The sequence below is a fragment of the Caloenas nicobarica genome, chromosome 1 (assembly GCF_036013445.1).
Source record: "Caloenas nicobarica isolate bCalNic1 chromosome 1, bCalNic1.hap1, whole genome shotgun sequence".
Taxonomy (NCBI): Eukaryota; Metazoa; Chordata; class Aves; order Columbiformes; family Columbidae; genus Caloenas; species Caloenas nicobarica.
Genome location: NC_088245.1, coordinates 195902917 through 195924534, shown reverse-complemented (window position 1 = coordinate 195924534; position 21618 = coordinate 195902917). Strand labels below are relative to the sequence as shown.

At 38.1% G+C, this 21618-nt stretch overlaps 1 protein-coding gene across 1 annotated transcript in view; it reads right to left on the bottom strand.

Annotated features, from left to right (window-relative positions):
* Positions 1-21618, bottom strand: part of MICU2 (mitochondrial calcium uptake 2) — a 116108-nt gene that overhangs the window by 12131 nt on the left and 82359 nt on the right. The window contains exons 3-5 of the mRNA XM_065644959.1: positions 15235-15317; positions 11380-11442; positions 2466-2563 (exon numbers count right to left, since the gene is read on the bottom strand). Coding sequence (XP_065501031.1) covers positions 2466-2563; positions 11380-11442; positions 15235-15317 — 244 coding nt within the window. The remainder of the gene's footprint in view (positions 1-2465; positions 2564-11379; positions 11443-15234; positions 15318-21618) is intronic.

The following is a 21618-nucleotide window of genomic DNA, read 5'->3' as shown; positions in this document are numbered from 1 at the left end:
AATGTTTGGACTGTGGGCTAAAAGGGTCAGACATCGTCGGTGTATGTGTAGGTGCAGATGGTTGCACACTTACAATAGGATTTTTTTAATGTCAGCCAAACTGAAAAGGAGGAAGCATGAGGAAAACATATGTAAGTAATGAGGTGAGAACACTTGTCTCAGCTTTCTGAATTCCCATGTAAGTACAGTGAAATTTCACAAAGAAAGCACTCCTGCCCTTTTTTTTTTTCCAGTTTCAAGGAGTCTACAGCACAGCAATATCCGTGTATTTAACTAATGTGACAAGTTTTAGTGTGTTCTAATCAAACCTAATCACTCCTACTTTCTACTAGGTACTATACTGATCAATGGAAAAGCTTTCTAGGCAAGAACTTGGAAAATGACAAAAGCATTTACCATCATTATTTTCTGCTTTTGACAATGATCTATGTCTGTACAGCTCATCAGTCATCTCTTGTAAAAACAGCGTGGCACTTTGATCAAACATCCAACAATAGCTTCCCACATAAGGTAAAATGTTATGAGAGGCCATCAGATAGAAATCACATTTTCTCTTAACAATAGGAACCCAGAAATGATGTGCTTGATTTATTTGCAAATAAAATAATGTGAAAGGTGATATCTTCACACAGGTTAAGAAGACAGCGATCCTTTTATTCACCTTTCTGTGTGTTAAACAAACTTCACTGTCATGTTGCAACTGAGATGGAGTGTCTATGCAGTGATAAAGAGGCACATTCCAGCTCCATGAAACATAACTGCCACTGTTGAAAAATTACTTGCATTAAACCTTACACTTATCCCACAAATTTTAAGAGCAAGATGTGGGAGTTTGATTTTGATTACAGGCCTCTATCTGTGTGGTAGGCAAAAGGTCTTTAACCTACGTGTTCTGAAAGTACTAGGTACATAGTTTCATCAATGTCATGCCTCGTTGGGTCAATGTAGGATTTTATCTAAAACCTGAGGCTTTTCAGTTTACACTGTATATGCAAACACAACCTTTTACTGGTGCTCTCTGCCTTTTGTTTCACTGAGAGGATCTATGGTATTTATAGAAAAGGGAGCTGGAGGCATCTTAAACTTATTTTACTCACTTAGATTCCTATTGAGTTGAGGTCTTCAAAAGAGAAAGGTTGTTTATTTGAAGACCAGTGTGTGCCAAAGCCAGTGGAGCCAAACACTTTTTAGTGTTAGAAAAATTGCTGCTCTTCCTTTTCTACTCTGGCTTTCCCCAAACCTCTACTGATGGCAGCAACATTTGTTTTTAAGAGGGCTGACACAGATTCTCTGCTTCTGAACATAAACTGAAGTAAAACATATTATCCCAATTTATTCTGCAGTCAGTAAATGACTGATTATTTTTGTAGAAAAGGTAATACTGATGTAGATAATCTTCTCTTGATGTTGTGCTACAAGACGTGTGTCAAGATTCACACAGGCATTTAGGCACTTAATTTCCATTTATCTCAAAGAAAGACTCTGCATTTGGATTCTAGGCCCAAGTTCACATAACAAGATGTGTCTGGAGTTCATACTAAGAGGATAAATTGATCTCCCAAGTAACAAAGAGTTTTAACCAGTTACGTCGCGATGCTGCGTAGGTGGTGGTCATCATTACTGATGGAAATAAACATTGGAAGAAAGAATCTCATCCAATTAAAACACTAACAGCTGATATCCAGTTGGGTTTTCAAGTCAAAAGCAACCACAGCAGAACTTCATTCTCTGATGTAGACAAGGATTACACCATCTTTCTGACATGGCATCTTTCTACACCAGTCTTGAACTTTCTATTAACTTCTGACTTTGCAAAGCTTACAGTGAAACAGGCAGGAATACGGAGCTACGTTTCCGGGAGTAATGGCCACCTGGTATTCCACTGCAGTTTCATTCTGATGTGGCGTTTACCGGGTGGCTCAATTCTCAGTTCTGACATAAGTGCAACGAAGTATCTGCATAGACCCATTGCAAAAGCAGTTCAAAGGGTAAAGGAAAAGGTAAGGTTTCAGCAGAAGTTGGAATTTGAAGCAAGCAGAGAAGCTGCCTTTAGCCTACCATGGCAGTTGTAGTGGGGAGGGGGGCATCTCAGCTCATAAAAAGCTTTTTTAACGGATTAGCCGTCACTTTTTTGGTGATTTGATCAACAAAAACACGCATGAATCACATTGTCTCAAGGTATGCCATCACACAGCTGCCACAAATGGTTGCCTCGATCCTCATGGCCTCCAGGCCCATGGCTGCTTTGGAGTTATCATGGTGCTCAACTCCTCCTGCAGGCGGCAGACTCCAGGAGCTAAACTAGAAATTTAATCATGCAAAATCATGAATAATCACCTGCTTCGTTACCTGCTTGACTTTCTGAATCAGCTCAGTGTGGGGTCAGATTAATGCCAGTGTTGGTGCAAAGTAGAAGGGGTAGGAACAGGACTGTTGCTGTTAGGCTTGCCTAGCTGAAAAAATACCTGAAAAACTCGGAATAGCGAAGTTTTTCCTTTCCTTCTTTTCCAAAGAAATGTACCAGCAACATGGTATTAACACTGCAGCTTTCCAGTTCTGCTCCCTATAAAACAAAAAAACTGTATGATTAATTATTATGCATTCTATGATTATTAATATCTGTTCATTACAAATCTGGAAATATTTATTTGAGCTGGAATTTCACAAGAGACACTTGCAATTTAATTACTGTTCCCAAAGCTATCACACAGGATCTCAGAGCTGAGTAATTCCTGCACATCAACTGATAACAGTGTATTATGTGTTCTGCTTCTAAATATCCTGTATGAAAGAGGAGTAGTACAATTTACAACCACCTTTGGTGTACTTTATTATTAGAACTGAGAACGTTGCTGGTTAAATCTTTAAAAAAACTTTATGCTTAGGTGAATAAAGGCTTTAAATAAAGGTAACATTTTTGTAAAAAGTTTTTAGGCAGGTATTTCTAATTTGTTGCAGCTATTTAAAAACATTCATGATAGTCTAAGAAATGAAACCAGAAAAATACAAACATTCACAGTGCTCTATTATTATATGGTCTAACAAGGCTTCTTGCAAATTTTCAACATTAGTGATCTTTCTATATTTCTTAATCTGTTGAAGAGATTTCTGCAGAAAAAGGATGCACATTATTTCAACTCAACAGCATCTTTAACAAGCCTAAAACCACACATAATGCTGGATTTCTGTTCTATTCTTCTCTCAGCACTAGCATACTGGCATTTCTTTGAATGCAATGAAAACACTAAGCAACATGAAGAGAGATTTTTTTTTAAGTCCAGAGGGATTTCAACAAACTATTCTTATGACATCTAAATAGCCTCTGTGTCTTTTATCTGGTTGAAGAGGTAAGATGAAAGACAAGAGTCTATTCATAAGATTTAATACTAATGGTGATTTAGCTTTCAGCATCATCAATAACAAGTCCCATTAGTCCACTGTGTGTTTCATGCTTATTGCATATGTGACACAGTTATTTTATAGTTAAAGAGGTAACATTCCTCATTTCTACTTCAAGCTACAATTTACTAAATGCCAGTGATTCGAGTTATGTATGAGTGAACCTAGAAAAAAAACTTTTCGAGCCATATGCAAACTGTACTTATTGAACTTTTATCATTTAACTGCAGGCAAAGAATATTTAAATACCCCAAAGATCCAGCTTTCTGAAGTTTAAACACTTCAGATTACTGTGAAGACTGATGCATAAACATTTTTATATGCTTTTTTGAAAGTCAGAAGTCAAACATTCATGTATGCTCATTTGAAATTCAAACCCAAACTATTTATATCAGAACGCAGTTTTCTAAGAAGCTACAAGAAGAACCCACATATTTCTCACTGTAGCAAGACTCTAATCTGCTTTTTATATTTTTTGCTTACATGTTTAAAGGAGATTTGAAAAATGCAAGAAATAAATTTGCTGACGTAATTTTTAAAACTGAACTCATGATTATGCAATTTAAATGCTTCCAATCTGATTACTCCATATTAAAATCTGTGTTGTATGGAAAACTGAAAAACGAGGTTTAAAATAACCTTTTAAAAACTAAGTCTGTGACAGAAAAGGTTTTTTTCTTCTATTCATGTTTCTCTAGTTATAACCTAGAAGAAGACATACAAACAATACCTATCTCATCTTATCTGAGATGACAATGCCTATCCCTGGATTTATAACAAATATGCACCTACTTGTTGGCTACCCTCTCGGTCGAAATTCCAAAGTGGAACTTGGCAGATGTCCAAATACTATGTTAGTGAGAGTTAAATGTATTTTAAAACTACAAAACAGTAAATTTCTTTAAAACAGAATATGCAACAGGAGACCACAGAGACTAAAGCTTAAGGGTAAAATTTCAAAAAATTGCTTTTCCTAGAGTTAATGCTATTAAAGTACATGTTAGTACATAATTCCTTTTTGTCCACAGAATCATTAGGAGCTTTTGCTGCTGAATTGTATAAATTAGTACCGACATGACAAATCTTTGTTAGAAGATAATGAGAGCTCTATTAATATTTCCAGCACCTCACCCTCCTGAGCTTAGGTGAAAGAATAACTTACATTTGGAATGTCTCTCTTGGCAATGAGAATGAAACGCAACCTAATCCTGGAGCTCTAAAAAGGACCAGACTGGTAGCTTTGAGTCAGAGAACTACCATCTAAATTAAGTGGAAGTTTGTATTCTGGTGTGTGTCTGGTGGCCTCAGCCCCAGGAGGGTGCAGCACAGCACCCTCTTGGGCTGTGTGCTTTATAGAACAGACGGCGACATTCTGAGTCTCATCTTGATACAAGCACAGGATGGGGCAGAGACGCGTATCTCAAATGGGCAACTCCGACATGAGTCCATTGATTCAGACAAAGAAGCCCAAAGACCAAGCTCTGATGCCACACAGATCTATATGAACTAACGAATACGTGTGTACGTGTCACAAACACGAGCTTGTTTTCCTAGAGTAATACTAACAGCTTGTGCACCTTCCAAAAGTGCCATGAACTGCTGAATTACGCAATTATTCCTTTTTAAGCAAGATCAGCTAACACAACATATACTCCTCATTACACAGACTGTTAACATAGAAGCCTGACGCTGCAAACACTGAGTCACGGGCTCAGACCTATCTAATCCCGCAGCTTCCCACTGAGCTCCCCACATTCAGGACCTGATACTGCAGCAAGTAGCAACAAGTGTCACTGAGAAGAAACTTATCACATAGTAAGACAGGATTTTCAGAATAATGTACCTAACTGATTTTCAAAACTCATCTGAAATGTTAATAGACTTACTGTCTCTAGATTTTTACCACCTTTCATTGCAGAATTTGCCTGAGGCATGACTGGAAAGCATTCATCATGATTAAAATCTGTAGTATGTTCCTTGTTCTCTTCCTTCCTTCCTGGGAGACAGTATTTGCTGTGCAATGGCTTGTTTAAACAGAAATTGTAAAAATAATACATATTTCAGATTTTTTTTTGGTTAAGATAAAAGGAGAGTGAATAGATGAAGAACAGTGGCAGAAAAGAGGGGAGGGTAAAGGAGAACAATATTTTAGTTTCTGTCTACTAGTGATGTCCCAAATCTTTCCATAGGTAAGACTAAATCTTTGCAAATTTTTCTGAGTCCACTTCTCTGAAACGCTCCTTGTTTTTCAGCAGCCAAATCAGTCAATTCATGGAGCCAGGCTTCTATCCCTGGAGGCAGTCTAGACTTCAACCTAAGTAGTCTAGCCTCAAATACTGCTCAAGAGCATCCAGCTTTCTGTCATTTTGAGAGTCTGCAAGATGTTGGGATATATTCTGCAACTCAGTTCTGGGAAGCAGGTTTAAAAGAGGTATCCATTACGACATGAATCCTGCCAGGTGCAGCTAGTCGAAAGAACTGTGAACAGACAAGCTAGTGGGACCAGAAGATCCAGATCTCCAAACGCAGTCTTTTTTGGCAAAGCCCAGACAGCCTCAAGTGGACGCCAGAGTGAATAATACAGCATTTAATGATGAATCAGCTTTAATCATGTAAATCCATACTACAGTTTTTAATGCTTTGCAAGGCACTTTTTTAAGAGGTAGGATTCAAGAACACATCAAGTCTGATACAGACAGGCTAAATGGTGCACAATTTTCTTCTACAGAGGGTATAACAGATAATATCTGAGAAGAAATCCGATGGGGCATTTTCTAAGCAATAAACAGCTTATACCCAGCATTCAACAACATCCAGCATTCCCATTGCCTGGGATTAATTGTTTTTTAATGACAACTAATGCCACGGAATTGCTATTTTGTACTGTCAGTGCCTCTAGCAAGGAGGAAGATGGAACTTCATGGATGTTCTCAGCTTTCAGCATGTCACTCACAGTTCTGCATCATTTCATGAGGAGGCACAGAACAAAACCGGTTTCCAGCCACGTGAGCTAATCTGGGGGCAGACATTATAGCAGATATTTTATGCCAGCAATAGGAAGAGGTTCAAACGAGTCTCGTCGCCAGCAGGCTGAGGGGGATCAGGCGTGAAGCAGTCAGGGATGGGCGCTGCTGCGCTGCGAGGCCTGAGGCTGCCTGGCCAGAGCGCTGCTGGCAGCTGCGAAAGCAGCTCCTACGCTCAGCTGGGGACAGTCCCGCACAAGAATTCAGGCCCTGCCTCCCTGCCATGCTGTATTTATTGATTCCCACCAAAAGCAGAGGATCCATACCGAGGATCCCCTTCAGGAGGTGTGACGTTCAGTGCAGCGCACTCTTTTGACTGAGGTGGACTTGGCCCAAAGGCAGAGCACACCCACCCCCAGCACACGTAACCCTCCTTGCTCTCAGTGCTAAAACTGATTCAGATGGTCCGTGACCATCCCAAGCCCACGAGCTGCCACCCCAAGTTTTGGTTACCACAAAACGCCAACTGACCATCCTTACGTGCACCATTTCCAGTTTATTCCCTTTAATTTTACAAGCAAAGGTACTAGGTAACCTTCAGAGATTGTGACCAGATTCTTACTATTTTGAATCAAGGACTAGAGCTGTTAGCGCAAAGCCAAATCGTGTGTCTTCCCTGGCCTGCCAGAAGCCCACACTGCTCTCTGGCTTCTCGAGCTATATAATTTAAAGTGCTTCAGACTAGGTTAAGTAGCAGGGACTAAAGGGGTAGCCTTGCCTCACACATCTGTGTAAATGGAAAGCAATGCTACTGTGACCACAACGGGCTTCCAGATGAATTCCTTGTGGGAAAGGCTTCTGCTATCCAAGCCAAATTCAATGTATTTGCAGGACAGGTATCTAGAACAATGTCAGAAAGCATGTTTCTTTGTCCCTCTTGAGGTTATAATGTCATCAGATCACATGGAAAAATACAATAACTTCCTTCTCCATGAGGTAAACAATGACCCAGAGCTTTTTAATAGCTTAATATTTTGATGCCCCACAGCTTGCTTCTTTGTGGGGTTTGCCTGCCTGGAGAGTTTCCACTAAAGCATGCAGGAACATTGCCATGCTCCTTGATTTAAAATATCTACAACAGAATTCAATGTTCATCTGCTGATACAAAACATACGCATTTATGTTGAAGAAGATAGGTGAAGAAAAAAATGTGCATTTCATCTGAACTGTGAGGTGACAACATTAATGACACACTCTTTTGGGGAGGGGTATTAATTTTAGTCTTGGACAAGATTCTAGCAAAATTTGATGTGCTGCACCCCTGTTACAGAGTATCACTGCACTAGAAGACCACAGCTCTCAAACACCATCCTCCTCCGTTCGGTTTAGGCAGTCTTTAGTTATTCTGCGCCCAGGGCTTTGCAGACTTTGAAGCTGTGGACAGAAAACTTTAAGATAATTAGAAATTATAGGGAACAGATGGGCAGGTTATGATGGCCTGCACAGCCTCTGTGGCTGAGGAGAGGCATTGAAATGCTGCAATGTCTGAGGGCCTAAGTGTAAAACTCTGTGCTGACCAGTGAAGTGGTGATAAATGTGTGAATGTCTGATGTCATCTGTCTCTCTTAGGATGAAAAAAAAAATTTTTTAAAAAATCCATGTATGGGTCTAAAAGTGTCCTGCTCATAGTAAGACCCAATTTTAGTTCAAAATTTTCTGTTTAAAAGAGATTAGTAGCTGTGTCCCCAAGTACTAGTTAAATTAAAAAAAAAAAGTGCCCTCAAAACTAAAACCAAAACCGAAACATGTAAATGAGATACTTTGTATGAAAATGTGTTCACTATGGAATTCAGAAGCAATGTTTAACCATTCGGAAATGAGACAATGCACCTATTATTTCCCAACGTGAATTCAATTTTAGGAACAAATACAGAACATTCTGTATTATCTTTCCTTTCCTAATAATAGCTAAAATTAAATTCTAAGTTTAGCCATTACACAAGGCATATTAAATTAGAGGTATTGAAACTGCTTGATAACTCATTAATCTAAATTGAAGGGTCCAAGAGCAAAGTCCCTGATCTGGACAACTGGGCTGTACAGTAGATACCTGCAACCATTGGCATTGTTTTTAGTACCAGAATGTTCTTGCACATATCACTATTCGAGTATCCTTTTAAGGAACTCAGGGCATTAATACAAAAGCAACTAGTGCTGTTTACTGGGCACACCTTTTTCAAGATACAGCAAACTCTTTGTGGCAGTTGCACATCCCCCTGAGATGGGGAGCCTTCAACAGGGCGGTTGATGGCTCCTTAGCAACTTTCGTGCCCCACGGTGCCTGTCCCCACATACACACCTAGGGTGGTGCTGACAGTAATGTCCTCCCCACATTTAGTGGCAGGGTGACTTCATGTCCCCCCAGCTGGGGGGCAGGAGGGGTGGGACCCTCAGTCAATTGACAGGGTCCTCGACAAAGGAGGTGCCCAGAGAAGCTGAGAAGCTTCTGGACCATGTCGTAATGCCCACAGCCAGATCTGACCAGGCTATAAAATGGGGTTCCCGCCAAAAAGTTAGCATGGAACTTCCTAAAAGATGGGGCCCATTAAAACTGGGCAGATTTTTTTGCTTTTCTTCCAGCCTCAATTATAGTATTGGAAAAAGAAAATCCCTCAATTGAAATATATTTACCTGGATAACCAGGTCCACTGCAACTCCACTGAAGGGCCATTACTATGTGGTTATATTTTGCATTTTAGACATGTAAGTTGAAGTCTTATTAAAAGAGGCAGAGATACAAGCACCCTGGGAGCACAGCAAACGAACTGCTTTTTCCTTTCCTAATGCAGTATCTCAACGAGTATTGAGTGGTATCTTCATCCAGTAAATGAATGACCGGGACCTCTGTCTACACACCGGACAGGGAACATACCTGGATATACCTGCTGGTTAAATAAAGTTGCAAACTACCATTTATACCTTATTTTCATAAGTCAGTGACATTTTTCACCTGGTGTCAGAGACTAAGGTTACTTTGAAAAACCAGCAAACTCATATATGAATTGTAGAAGTGTTGTGGAAATAAAGAAGCATCCCGAACACCAAATTTCTGTTGCAGCACCTCAGCTTTCAAATAACATAGTCAATTTAAAACCAGTATTTTTATGCTTTATTTGTTTTGCTTGAAAGTAATACTATGACTGCCATAATTACTAAAAATAAGGGGTAAAAACATATGCACTGACTAAATTCTGTAGTCAAATTCACTACTTATAACTAACTTATTTTGTGAGAGACAGATACAAGAAAGGAAATAACAATCAGAAGAAAAAGTGATAATTTGGACTTTGCCAAGTAGAAATATAGAGACCAGAGGTATATCAAGATACCTGTACTCCTCAAAGCCATTTAATTCTTCTTTTGAACAGACTATAATTCCATTTATAATCTGTTAAAAAACCATATTAAATAATATTTTCTGGTTACAATAACTTCAGATTTTTCTCAATAGATAACTCTGAAGACAAAATTTGAAGCAAGACAAAATAGACATTCTGGCTCAGGTGTTTAATTAGATCCTAAGTGTATCAAAGTTTCTCTGGAAACTTTATACTACAGCTGTGCATTCATGCAGAATAAAGATTCTTTTTCTTTCACTGTCATGGCAGTTAAGTCCAATTGAAATTGGTTTTGAGGAGCAAACAACCCTATTAATCCCAGCTATTTTAACCTGGTGACTGATGAAAAAATTCAAAAAAGGAGATGGTTGTTAGTCAGTGAAACAACTTTTAACTGAACTGTGGATGCATATTGAGGGAGCAAAACCTTTATGCATCAGAAGATGGTTTTTGTTTATGCCTTCTAAGCAGTAAAGGCGTTAGCAATACTGTCACTTCCATTTTTTCCCCAGGCAGGTGTAAAAGCAAAGAACATGAGCTGGACCAACTCCTTGTAGAAACTGCTGCTGCATGATAGGTTTATCAAGCAGAGCCCTACACAAATTCCTTATTGAACGCTTCCAACATGAGCAGTCGCTACCCCACACCTAATTACCCATTTTCAGTTCATGACTGAAAGCAAGTTTGTAGTGAGAAAAGCTACACCATCCAATTTAAGCACACAACACAAGCAAGGCTGCAGATGCAAGCAGCGCCTTATAGTAACAGATGGAGATCATGTATCTGTGCTCTCCCCCTCCTTTGCCCCGGTTCAGCAGTTCCTTCTGAGGTGTTTTCAGTACACTCAGGTCGTTCTCCTCTCTCTTTTCAGCCTCATTCAGTCTCATCCAGGCTACAGAATATCTTGTCCCTGTGCTGACTACAGACAGAAGAGGTGGCAAAGCCTCCGCTTGGGGAAGAAGGCAGGTTGCAGCGGCAGCATCCAGGGGAAAACAGCCAGAAGACAGCAAGAATTTACCTGCCCCTTTCATTGACAAGATGTATTTGCCATTTGCTAATGGTCTGCAGTTCAGTGAAACTTCTAACCCAGCTGGAAGATGATACTCTAAGATTGTTTCTCCTGGTCTACATCTACATCATTTCTCCCTGGAAGTAGACCCAACTAAAGCAATTCTTGGCTTTGTTCACCTCAATGACAAAAATTACATTTCAAACCAACTCAGAATAAGCTAACATTACTGCAACAGCAGCACTTAGGTAAGTTTAAGTTATCAATTTGTTTGGAAAGCCATCTTTTCTCATATGGCAATACAGAGTTTTTTTCTGAGTTTTTAATAAAGAGAAGAGAGTTAATTTGAAACAGAGGCTTACAAAAACTAAATAACAGAGGGGCTACACAGTAATGAAATACATTAATTACATACATTTCATCAGGAGATTCAGAAGTGACAAACATTTTTCTTCCCCAGCTAGAAAGCAGTTGACAAACCATGCACTTTCATTTGATTAAACCACTAATACTGATGCTTATATACTTATCTAAAAACCCTGAAAAAGTAACAAAGCTCATGGGAACTATGACAATGCTTTGTAAAGAAAAATGTATTTCTATTTCATACCCGAAATATTGTTTCATCTCCAGCTGCTTTCAAATCATCTTCCTTCCCAATGATTCTCTGTAGCTGTATTTGTTAAAACGTAATAAAAACACAAGAAAATTACAAATTGGGTCTTACAAGAGTCTCCTTTTCAAGAAAATGTCATTAATTTCCCCTTTTCTTAATTATAAAGTCATCACATTTCTGCAACGTTCTCTAGTCATGACAAAATATTTGCATACTTAAGGGTATTTTGCTATTCAGACACACTTTTTCCCAGGCATGTCTTCTCTACTGTAGCTAATACAGCCAAGCAGAGCACATGAATCTACCTCTTGTAACCAGCACTTACTCTATTTTTAGAGGAGATTTTGTGTCACTAAAAGCTTAGCATTCACTCCATAAGATTTTGAAATCCAGGGGTATAACATCAAGGGTCATTTGGGAAATAAAAATTATGCTGTGATTTTTGTGCTGTCCTCCTAGACAGTTTTATATAGTTCTGCTACAGACATGATCTTCTAGACATGAAAAACATACCTGTTCAAATGAGGTACCATACAACTAACAACTAAGAATAATTTAATTAAATAAGCAAACATATTTTCAGAACTGGCATTAAGCAGAACGTGGTTTGAATTTCCCCTCCGGCCCACAAAATAAATTAATCTTGAATATGTTAGCCAAGATTTTTTTAAGTACTGAAATGACTCATATCTGAAAACGTAATTTCCACTGTCCTGAGTAGAGCTTTAAGGAAATACAGAAATTGCAATAATTTGCATCACCTCAAGCATATCTCAGCTGCAAGGTTTCTTTGGCTGTATTTTAGCTTGGGAGGTCAACACTGCCACAAGAATGAGTGATTTAACGTAGCACAAGGTCTACCTACCTTTCACAGACATTTGCATGAATCCTCAAAAGGACAGCAAAAATGAAAGAAAAAGGGACTTATTACATTTCAGTTATAAATACGGACTTAGACCAATCACTCTGGATTTGGATACTTTAGGAAAGATGCTTGTACAGCTCAGAGTTTTTGAAGCTGCTGGTTTGCTTCTCAAACATTTCTGAGTGATTCCTCACCCTGCCCATTAAAACTGGGAAAGAAATCTATGACCAAATTTCCAAGGCCATTATTTTGTGAGGTTTTCAAATCTCTTCTTAAGGCTCTATTTTTTTTCCCTTTTTTCTTATGTTATTCAGAGATGCACTATGGGCTTGTAAGTAGTGAGCAGGAAAAAAACCACTGACTCTGTTGCCAAAGATCTTCCCTTGGCCTTCAAATTTTGTCTAATTCACCTGTTCTGGTGTTTTTATAGCCTTAGTTTTTAAGTTCCTCAGGATAGTTACGTTCTACTATTATTTTTGAATGGCATGCCTTGATAGCATTTATCAATATAAATACTGTAAACCAAGCCAATTAAACATTCCAAGTTTCTCCAAATTCTTTTTATTTTTGTTCACTTACGAAACAATTGACCAGTACAGTAAAAGCATTATGAATTTCTTCATAGCAAAAAAGCAATATAGAACTCTGGGTAAAAACACAACTGCTCATCCATATTCCCACGGAAAAATAACATTTTTTCTTACCTGAAAAAAACATCTTTAGCTCATACACAAGAAATACAATTGCAAATACTTTCCAAACAAGAGAAAATACGTTTTTTTATTTTGGATTTTATTTTTAAATGACTCTTAAAAATCTACAGAGACTACTAAAGGGCACAGGCACATGGTGTATATATATATTTTTTTCACAAGTGTTCTGGAAGATTTATTTTATTGTTTTCTTACACTGCATGTAAATCCTTACAGTGCTTGAAACTATTTCCAATAGGTTGCAGATTTTTTCCAGCACAATGCAGCAACTACTCACAGAGGGAGAAGAATTCTGCTCTCAAGAAATGAACTCTAATACTCAACTGCTCCATGCAAAATTTATTTGTATTTAATATTTATATCTGTTCGTCACTGGAAGAGACTCATGGCTAATTCGAAGATAATGAGACCTATTATGCACACCGATGCCTCTTTACTAAAGACATACTAAGAAGTAATCTTTACTGAAGAAGACATGAGCTGGCAGAAATGCTATGCCAGTCTTAAAAAAAAAAAAGTCATTATAGTCATTTTGCATCTTCTAGTTGTTCGAGAGACATTAGTGCTGCTGGATGCTCTAGGACTGCAGAAGTGTTTTGCACCAAACCACCACAACTGCTGGTGGTGCCAGGTGCTGGTTCATTCAGCCCATAAAGGAAATTCAAAGTTTTCACTGAATTTGATTGCCTCTACAGGAATCAAATTATTTGTAATGATTTGTATATTGTTTTCACTTCTACTTTCTATGACTTTCTGTTGTTTATACTGGCTGATTCAATTAGAATTACCTGAATTGGGTAATGGATATTAAATATATGGCATACTGTACACCTCCCAAAACCAGCTGTGCTGTATTTCTGCAAGAACCTCCTCATTTGCTTGACTGACACAGTCCCTGTTCAAAGGCAGTAAAGCTAACACAGCATTTTGATGCAGAGGCACAACAGGCTGAGCACGTTCAATTTGTGTTCGTGGACCCCTTTCCCCTGTAACTTACTGTTTGGTAGATGAACAATACAGCCATCACAGAGATATTTCAGTTATCAGAGCACTGCTACTCTGATAACAACTCACTAGGATTGTACCAGGCTTAGTAGGTTAAAAATAAAGGCTTTAGTTAGAATTTGATTTCTTTTTAATCAGCAGAATACTTAACATTTTAACTGAGCAAATTCTTCAGGCTTAAAAGATTTTGTGTAGCAACAAACGAGTGCAGAGTATCTGCCAGCTCAGTTAGGGGCTTCTGGAAACATTATCTTGGGAAATGGTCTGATTTCAAAGATTATTTTCAAATAGTACTACTAAGTCTAAAAGTATTTTTTAAATATTTAAAAATATATTTGAGTACAACTCATCGATTGTCATCTCACTAAGAGAAAATTCACTGAAAAAATGGCTATTAATGCAAAACACAAGCTAACAGCTATTGCATCATTAATTCAGAGTTTAAGGCTATGAAACTACACTTAAGTATTTAGTAATTTCTCTGTCAATAGGTATATCTTTGTAAGTTTTAGATTCCATGGTTCTCTAGAGTTGTTGCATTAAGGATCATCTTTAACTTTATCCTAGTGAGAGAAAATAATTTGCATTGTAGTAGCCATTTCAGCTTCTTATAAAATTGTCTATCTGGTCACCTCCAATACGAATGAAGGATCTGAACTAAGGTGAGAGAACCTATTAAAAATTAAGTTTGTTAATTTTACATTTGGCTTTTGACAAGAAGTATTTACTTAACAGACTCCTGTTAAATTCTTAAAAGTTGAACAACCTATATAATTAAGCCTATTCTTCTTAAAAACATCAGAGCAAGATTTTCTTTGGTTTTTAAGCATCTGCTTTTCTCCCCCGTATTTTATACAAAATATGGGAAAAACTGCTCTTACTGTCCAAACTGTGAATTGGTAAAATCCCTGTGCAACAGCAAACAAAATTAATCAAAAGCAAGAGAGGATGGTGAATTTAAAATAAACATTCAAAATATTTAGAAAATACTTTTCCTTAAGGCATATACACAAACTCCTACCTTCCCAGTAACAGAATTTTAAATACAAGTCAAAGGTAACATTTATAGAAGTGGATTCAAATATAAGTACTTCTATAGCATTGCTTTGGTATGTGCTCCTTTCATATAAAGTATTTTAGTAATTATGTGATCATAGATTGGACTGAAAAACAGGCTTGAAGATTTTAATGAATCTTCCTCTGGCAAATATAACCCATGAAACTATTTAAATGCTCTAAAATTAATATGCATATAAATACACATACCTTAAAGAATTCTTTCTTTTCAACTTGTTCATTGCCATCTGTATCCAACATTTTAAAGGCAATCTGAAATCCAGTCTGGGGTTCTGCAACAAATTGGGAAGGAACTTTATTGTAAACACACACACACGTACTTAAATATTTCATGCAAAAGCAATATTGCTTATGGTTCAGTTCTCTATCTTTATGCATGTACATGATATTTCCAGTAAACCATTTGTACCTCCTGTAATATAAGAAAACTTTTAAAACACTTTTTTACTACCATTTCAAGGGATAATTAATGCAATGGCAAAGTAAGTGCCACAAATGCCCAATAACTGTGAAAATGTTGTATGTCTTACTATCCTGATCTCAGACATTCAATCATAGAATCATGGAATGTTTGGGGTTGGAAGGGACCTTAAAGATGCCATGGGCAGGGACACCTTCCACTAGGCCAGGTTGCTCAAAGCCCCATCCAGCCTGGCCTTGAACACTCCCAGGGATGGAGCATCCACAGCTTCTCTGAGCAGCCTGTTCCAGTGCCTCACCACCTTCATGGGGAAGAATTTCTTCCTTGCATCTAATCTGATTCTCCCCTCTTTCAGTTTAAAGCCATTACCCTTTGTCCTATCACTACATGCCCTTGTAAAAAGTCCCTCTCCAGCTCCTCTGCTCTCTATATATGTCTCCATAATCCGACACCACTTCTGCGGTCTAGCTCTGCCGTGTTTACTAGAGCTCCTTTTCAGATGAGAAGACTGGAAAGTGCCTTGAGAAACTGGTAATTATTCCCAGTCTGTGTGAAAGAGCTTGTGTACCCCTCAGGTACTCCTTGCAGGTGTTACCGTGTGCCAGCATTTGTGTCTTCCCCAGCAAAGGCTGGTCCTGTAACGGCACCAGCTCTCTTGGCTCCTGCTCCCGCTGTGTGAGCCCCAGGCCGTTTTTCTTCCCTTCTCCCTCCCTGAACAGTGTAGTTGAACGTTACTGAGAAGTAATAAACCACTCTTTCTGGCCCTTCTGGACAAAAGCATGTTTTGTATGACTCCCATCAAGCTGATTTTTTCAGGATTTTATACAATGTTATCCTGCCTTTCCTTCACCCAGTGGATGTTTCTTTTCAATACGAAAATGTAATGAGTTCTGAGTCTTGCAGACGCTATAAAAACACAGTGTGTTTTGAGCTCCTTCCCACAATTTCCTGATCTTACTTTACTTACAGGAGGTGGCCTCGCTCATTAGCAAGCCCACACAGGAGCGGTATGCTGCTGAAATGTAGTTACAGCTCACTGCAGTAGCAAGTACTTACCCCAGTAATTTCTGGAGCAGGTGAATTAATTCCACAATCCAGTCAAGTCAGGCATTAATAAGAAAGCCCTGGACTTATTGTCTCTAGAAAATATTCATGTTTCCAAGAACAATGTTGGACTCACGAGGGCAGTGATGCAGTATCTCTAAAAAAGTCTAATGCCTTCAGCATTTTTCTTTTGGAAGCATATTCTTCCAGCTCCATCCTGTAAAGTTTTAAATCTTGCTTTTTTGTTGGAGAATCTTTCAGCAAAGGGAACAAGTTAAAGAAATATTCTGTTCCTTTTAAATGACAACAAAAGGATTAAAGAAAGTACTATTTTTACATTCTAGAAATAACTACATTTTCAGCAGCCAACTAATGTTCTCTGTGGAGCAACCTTGTGATGCAGGGATATTTTATAAATACCAATGCAATCTGCATAGCAGAACCCTTCCCCAACAAGTGGGTCATAATAATCAGAACTGCCTTCCTTTCCACTGAAATGCCACACACTAGATTTGTGTTACTAGTACAAAAGCAAGAAGAGCCTATCCTATAACATATTTAGAGAATAAAAGTAATTGATGCATTTGATAGTAATTCGTACCATCTGTGTTGCAATTTTCAGATAAGAGAGCTGTTACTGAAAATATAGGACCTAAAGCCGCTGATACTGTTCAGAGATGACATACTTATCTGATATGATGTAACCCCAAAGGTATGTGTTTGTAAAGTAAGCATAGTTCAAAGACTACCTCAGATATATTTGTATTTAATTAGAATCAGGCAAAATTCCAAAATCTGAACAGAAGACCTTCATCTTAGCTGTGAGTGCAGGTTAGACTTTGGTGCTTCCCCTGCAACCATTCCTATGTTGACCAAGCTGTCAACCTGTGTGACTGGCCAACTGAAACAAAGCTTTGAGTCAAGGTGACAATTTCAGTTCCTGGGCTCCTTCACCAGAAGCTCCATTAACCAATTGCTGGAAATTAAATTCAGTACAGCACGGGAAGAAAACAGATAACGATGATACAAGGCACACAGAAAAGAGAAAAGGGGATCACAGGGAGCAAAATAAAGCCTTCGTCTGCCACAAAATTACATTTTCAAGTTCAGTGTTGTTACAGATAGTGCTTTTGTATGATGGGCAGTGCAGTCTGGTCAGCAATGCCCTGGAACCGTGACTCTGGAATCTGGTGACTTTTCCCTGTGTCTCTGTTGCTCTGTTGGTGACTTAGGAGAAGTCATTTAAATATTCATGGCTGCTTCAAGAAATCTCACAGTAATTCTCGCTAGTGAGAAGGACAGGTTGTGTAACTGGGGGCTGACTGATATGGGATGCTTGTTAGGCAAAGACGGAGGCATTAATGCTTGTTGACATTTGCTTTCAAACTGATCCGTACAATAACCCTCTGTGTAACCAAAGTGGCAACATTAGCACTGCATTTTTATCCTGCATCAAAAATGCCTTTGTTTTTGCAATTCAACACATTCTTATATAAATTCTGTGAAAACATAATGTTACTTGATTGTCTGGAGAAGTGGAACAACTTACTCTGATACTGCTTCAATTTTCTAATTGTTTCAGCCAATAAATCAGCATGAGCTGCCACAGATTTTCAAAGAAATAGAATCTTTGGCACCTATTTCTGCAACTTTAATTAAGGTATTCTTCCGAAGTTATAATGTGGTTGTGCTTTTTGCCTTTTTTTTTTAAATCTCTCTTCTTTGACAAATATTTTAAAATCAGCTTCCTAGCCAGGCTAGACTCTTACATTATTTCTGATTTTAAAAAACACTTGAATACATGGTGTAACTCATGCTCGAGTTATGTGCAGCACTGGTGAAATCACTACTGGTGAAACTATATTTGTATGGTAAATATTTATTTATATATAGTATGTAATATTGTGTACTAGTTGAAGCTCCTAGTACGAATGGATGCGGTTCTGCTGAGAAACGACATCAGTTGTAAAAGGTCTATGGAAGTGGTGTGGGAGGTGTGCACCCACAATCATGGTCTGTGAAGACCCAACTCTGGAGACCAACACTACTTGTTCTTACTACACCATGACAGAGTGGATTTCTAGAGCAAGGAAAACTTGTAAATTTATTTAGGGCCCTGATGTACGTCATGAGGCTCCAGCATCTACGGTCCATTGGGATAAGAACAACTGTTTTTTTCTCTCCTTTTCCCATCGACTGATACCATGAGATCTCGTGTCCTTGGTTTTGGCCCTTGCTTGAAATGTTAGATCTGTGTAAATCAGTCAAACAAGACTGCATGCGGACTATTACACGGACATGCATGTGGATTACTTCACCACTAGTCTATGGGTCTCACTCCATGATGCTCATTGCACTGATCTTATAACAAATCTTGGTATTTTTGCAGCATCACCTACACTTCATTGAAACAACACAGGGGGGTGGCAAGCATGGCACAGAGTAAGTATGGCTGAGGAAACACAGAAAACCCAAGATCACTTCCACACATATTCAAAAAATGCCTGCTGTTTGCTAGTAAAAGCAAATACCAAACAAAAAAAGGGTTTTTAAAAGTATCTGACAGAGAAAAAGGAAGGAGGCAAAGCAGGGGGTAGAAATACATACAAAATACTTGGAGGAAATAAAGTCAAAAGGAACAGAGCAAAAAAACATAAAGGATTAAAAAGTCAAAATAAAAGACACTGCAGAAATCTGCTGCTTTTGTATATCATCCATTGTATATCTAGACACATGAATATTAGGTAACAACCTTTCAGACACCATAACAGCTTTTACACCACTGCAAGAGCTATAATGGTAACATCTTATTGTCCAAAATGACTAAAACTACAGTCCTGAAGACAATTTATTCATCTGCCTCCACTGTTCTTCTTCCACTTATTATGTGGTCCTGTAACCAATGTTTCCCCTCTCTTAAAGTCTCCTGAAAGACTTTACTGATCCCATGGTGCAGGGATCATCATGATTTTTGAAGTACTGTGATGGACTAATGATGACACTATGGAAGTAAGTTGTAATTAATTAAAGTGACATCCATTTATATTAATGCCTTATCACTCTATATACAATAGTTCTTTATGTTTTACTATAATGTAGACATTTAGAAGTTAAAAAGTATCAGAAAAAGTTCCTGGAAAGCTGTTAGTAGCTGAGTATTTATGCATAAGTATTTTAAATATGTAATACTTACTCGTAAGGATTGTCAGCAAAAATAGGTACTCTGCATAAGATATCAACCCTGAAATGAAAGAGTTAAAAAATTACCTACCAAAAAAACTTATGGTAAGACTTGAAAGATCAAATCTTATAAATATAAAAACCGTAGCGTAACATCATATTAAACAGGTTATTAAAGTAAGCCACATTATTATTTAATAAAGTTTTTACTTCTGTTTTTAGTGCTCTGAAGGTAAAATTCCCTATCCAGAGACTCATCAATGTTCATGTCTAATCAAGATAGTAAGGTTTATTTGGTATTAATAAAAGGCCTACATTAAATCTTCGGATTCTCACTGAAAACATTCAATATTTATATAAAAGGCAAATAAATTAAATGCACTTTGTCACATTTAGTACCTGGGAGGAGAACTACTCTGAGGTTCCCCTGAAGGATCAAAGTCCTGCATCCCTTGGCAGGCTCGCAGAGGTGGGAACAGCTTCCCTCCGATCCTCAGGGGAACGTGGCAACGCACAAAGCTGCCAAGTGCGAGATGGTGCTGATAGTACGGCTGGGAGCCTGCCAGGAGGAGCCTGCCTTTTTTTCTTTTCTTTTTCTTTTTAAAGAGGAACATGTCCTTTCTACAAGGTGAAAGTATTTCCCCCCCTTTTGAAGGAAAATTCCAGTGTTTTCCTTTGAAATACCGCCTTAAGTGAAAAGCCTGAACAAACACAAAGATGTGATAGCGTCAAAATAGAGCGTATGAGCTAAAGATAGAGAGCGCCTAACGAGGGTGGTTAAACAACAGAATCTGAACCATCTGCCCTGCAATAATGTTTGAAGAAAAAATGTAAAGGGCTTTTTTATAAATCACTTTTCAAAATAGCTGAGCTACTTTTAACTTGTGAGCTAAACATTGTATAATGCTGAAGCTGCTTAAAATAATGAAGTTCAAACATGCCTATCTGTGCAAAGATAAACTATTTTTTATAATTTATATTTAGTTAATTGATAGATAAGGAATCCACTTAAGCTTCAGCGATAAACAATTAACTTCTGATAAATTACTATGTGAAGCCAATGACATTTGTATTTGACCTCAGATAGTGACTTAACACTTTAAGTTTTAAGTACCAGAGTTTAGAAACATTAAATTGCTGAATGCAAGAGTCTGAAAATCTGAGAGCAAGTCTTAGCTAAAGACAGATCTAATGCTGATCCTGTTGCAAACTCATTCTGGTTCCGTATCTCAGTTTTCCTTTCCATCAAAATTGGGCTATTCACGCTATTATCCAGCATGCATCACGTGTAAATCAGCACAGTACTACAGTCATACCATACACTGTGGAAATAAAATATACTTCCATCTCAAAGTTCTAGTTTTGCTTACAAGTTTTAGGGTTACTGCCATTGCAAGACTGTATGTAATTATTTGCATTGCTGTAAAACTTGGAAACACGTCCCCAGACAAAGTGTCTAGGATTTCTACAAATTCAAACCCAACCAAACAGAAAGAACTCCTACCCCATTTTTTTAGCTTACATGCCTAAGACAAGATACAAAAATGGATAGAAAGAAATAGGGAAGGAAAAGAAATAAAGCAAATAGTGTGACGGGCAGTGATGAAGATTCTTGCTCCCTGATTTTGTTTTTTTGAGTGTCACAGCAAAATAATGTTTAAAGGAAGAATATACAGAAAGACAAAGAGGTAACAAGTTTTAGCTATTTGGGTAGACAGGGAACACTGTACCTCATAAAAATTTGCAGAAAGAATCTGCAAAATATATATGGAGCGGGTAGGATGTAAAGAAAAGACCAATTTAAATACAAGACCCTGCAGATTGGCTCAAGGGAGAACCATGGTGGCTCTATTCTCTCAAATTGCAGAGGGCTGGAAAGAAGAGCCTTGCAAGAAATGGCAGGGGCGAGATACAGACTTTGTTTTCAT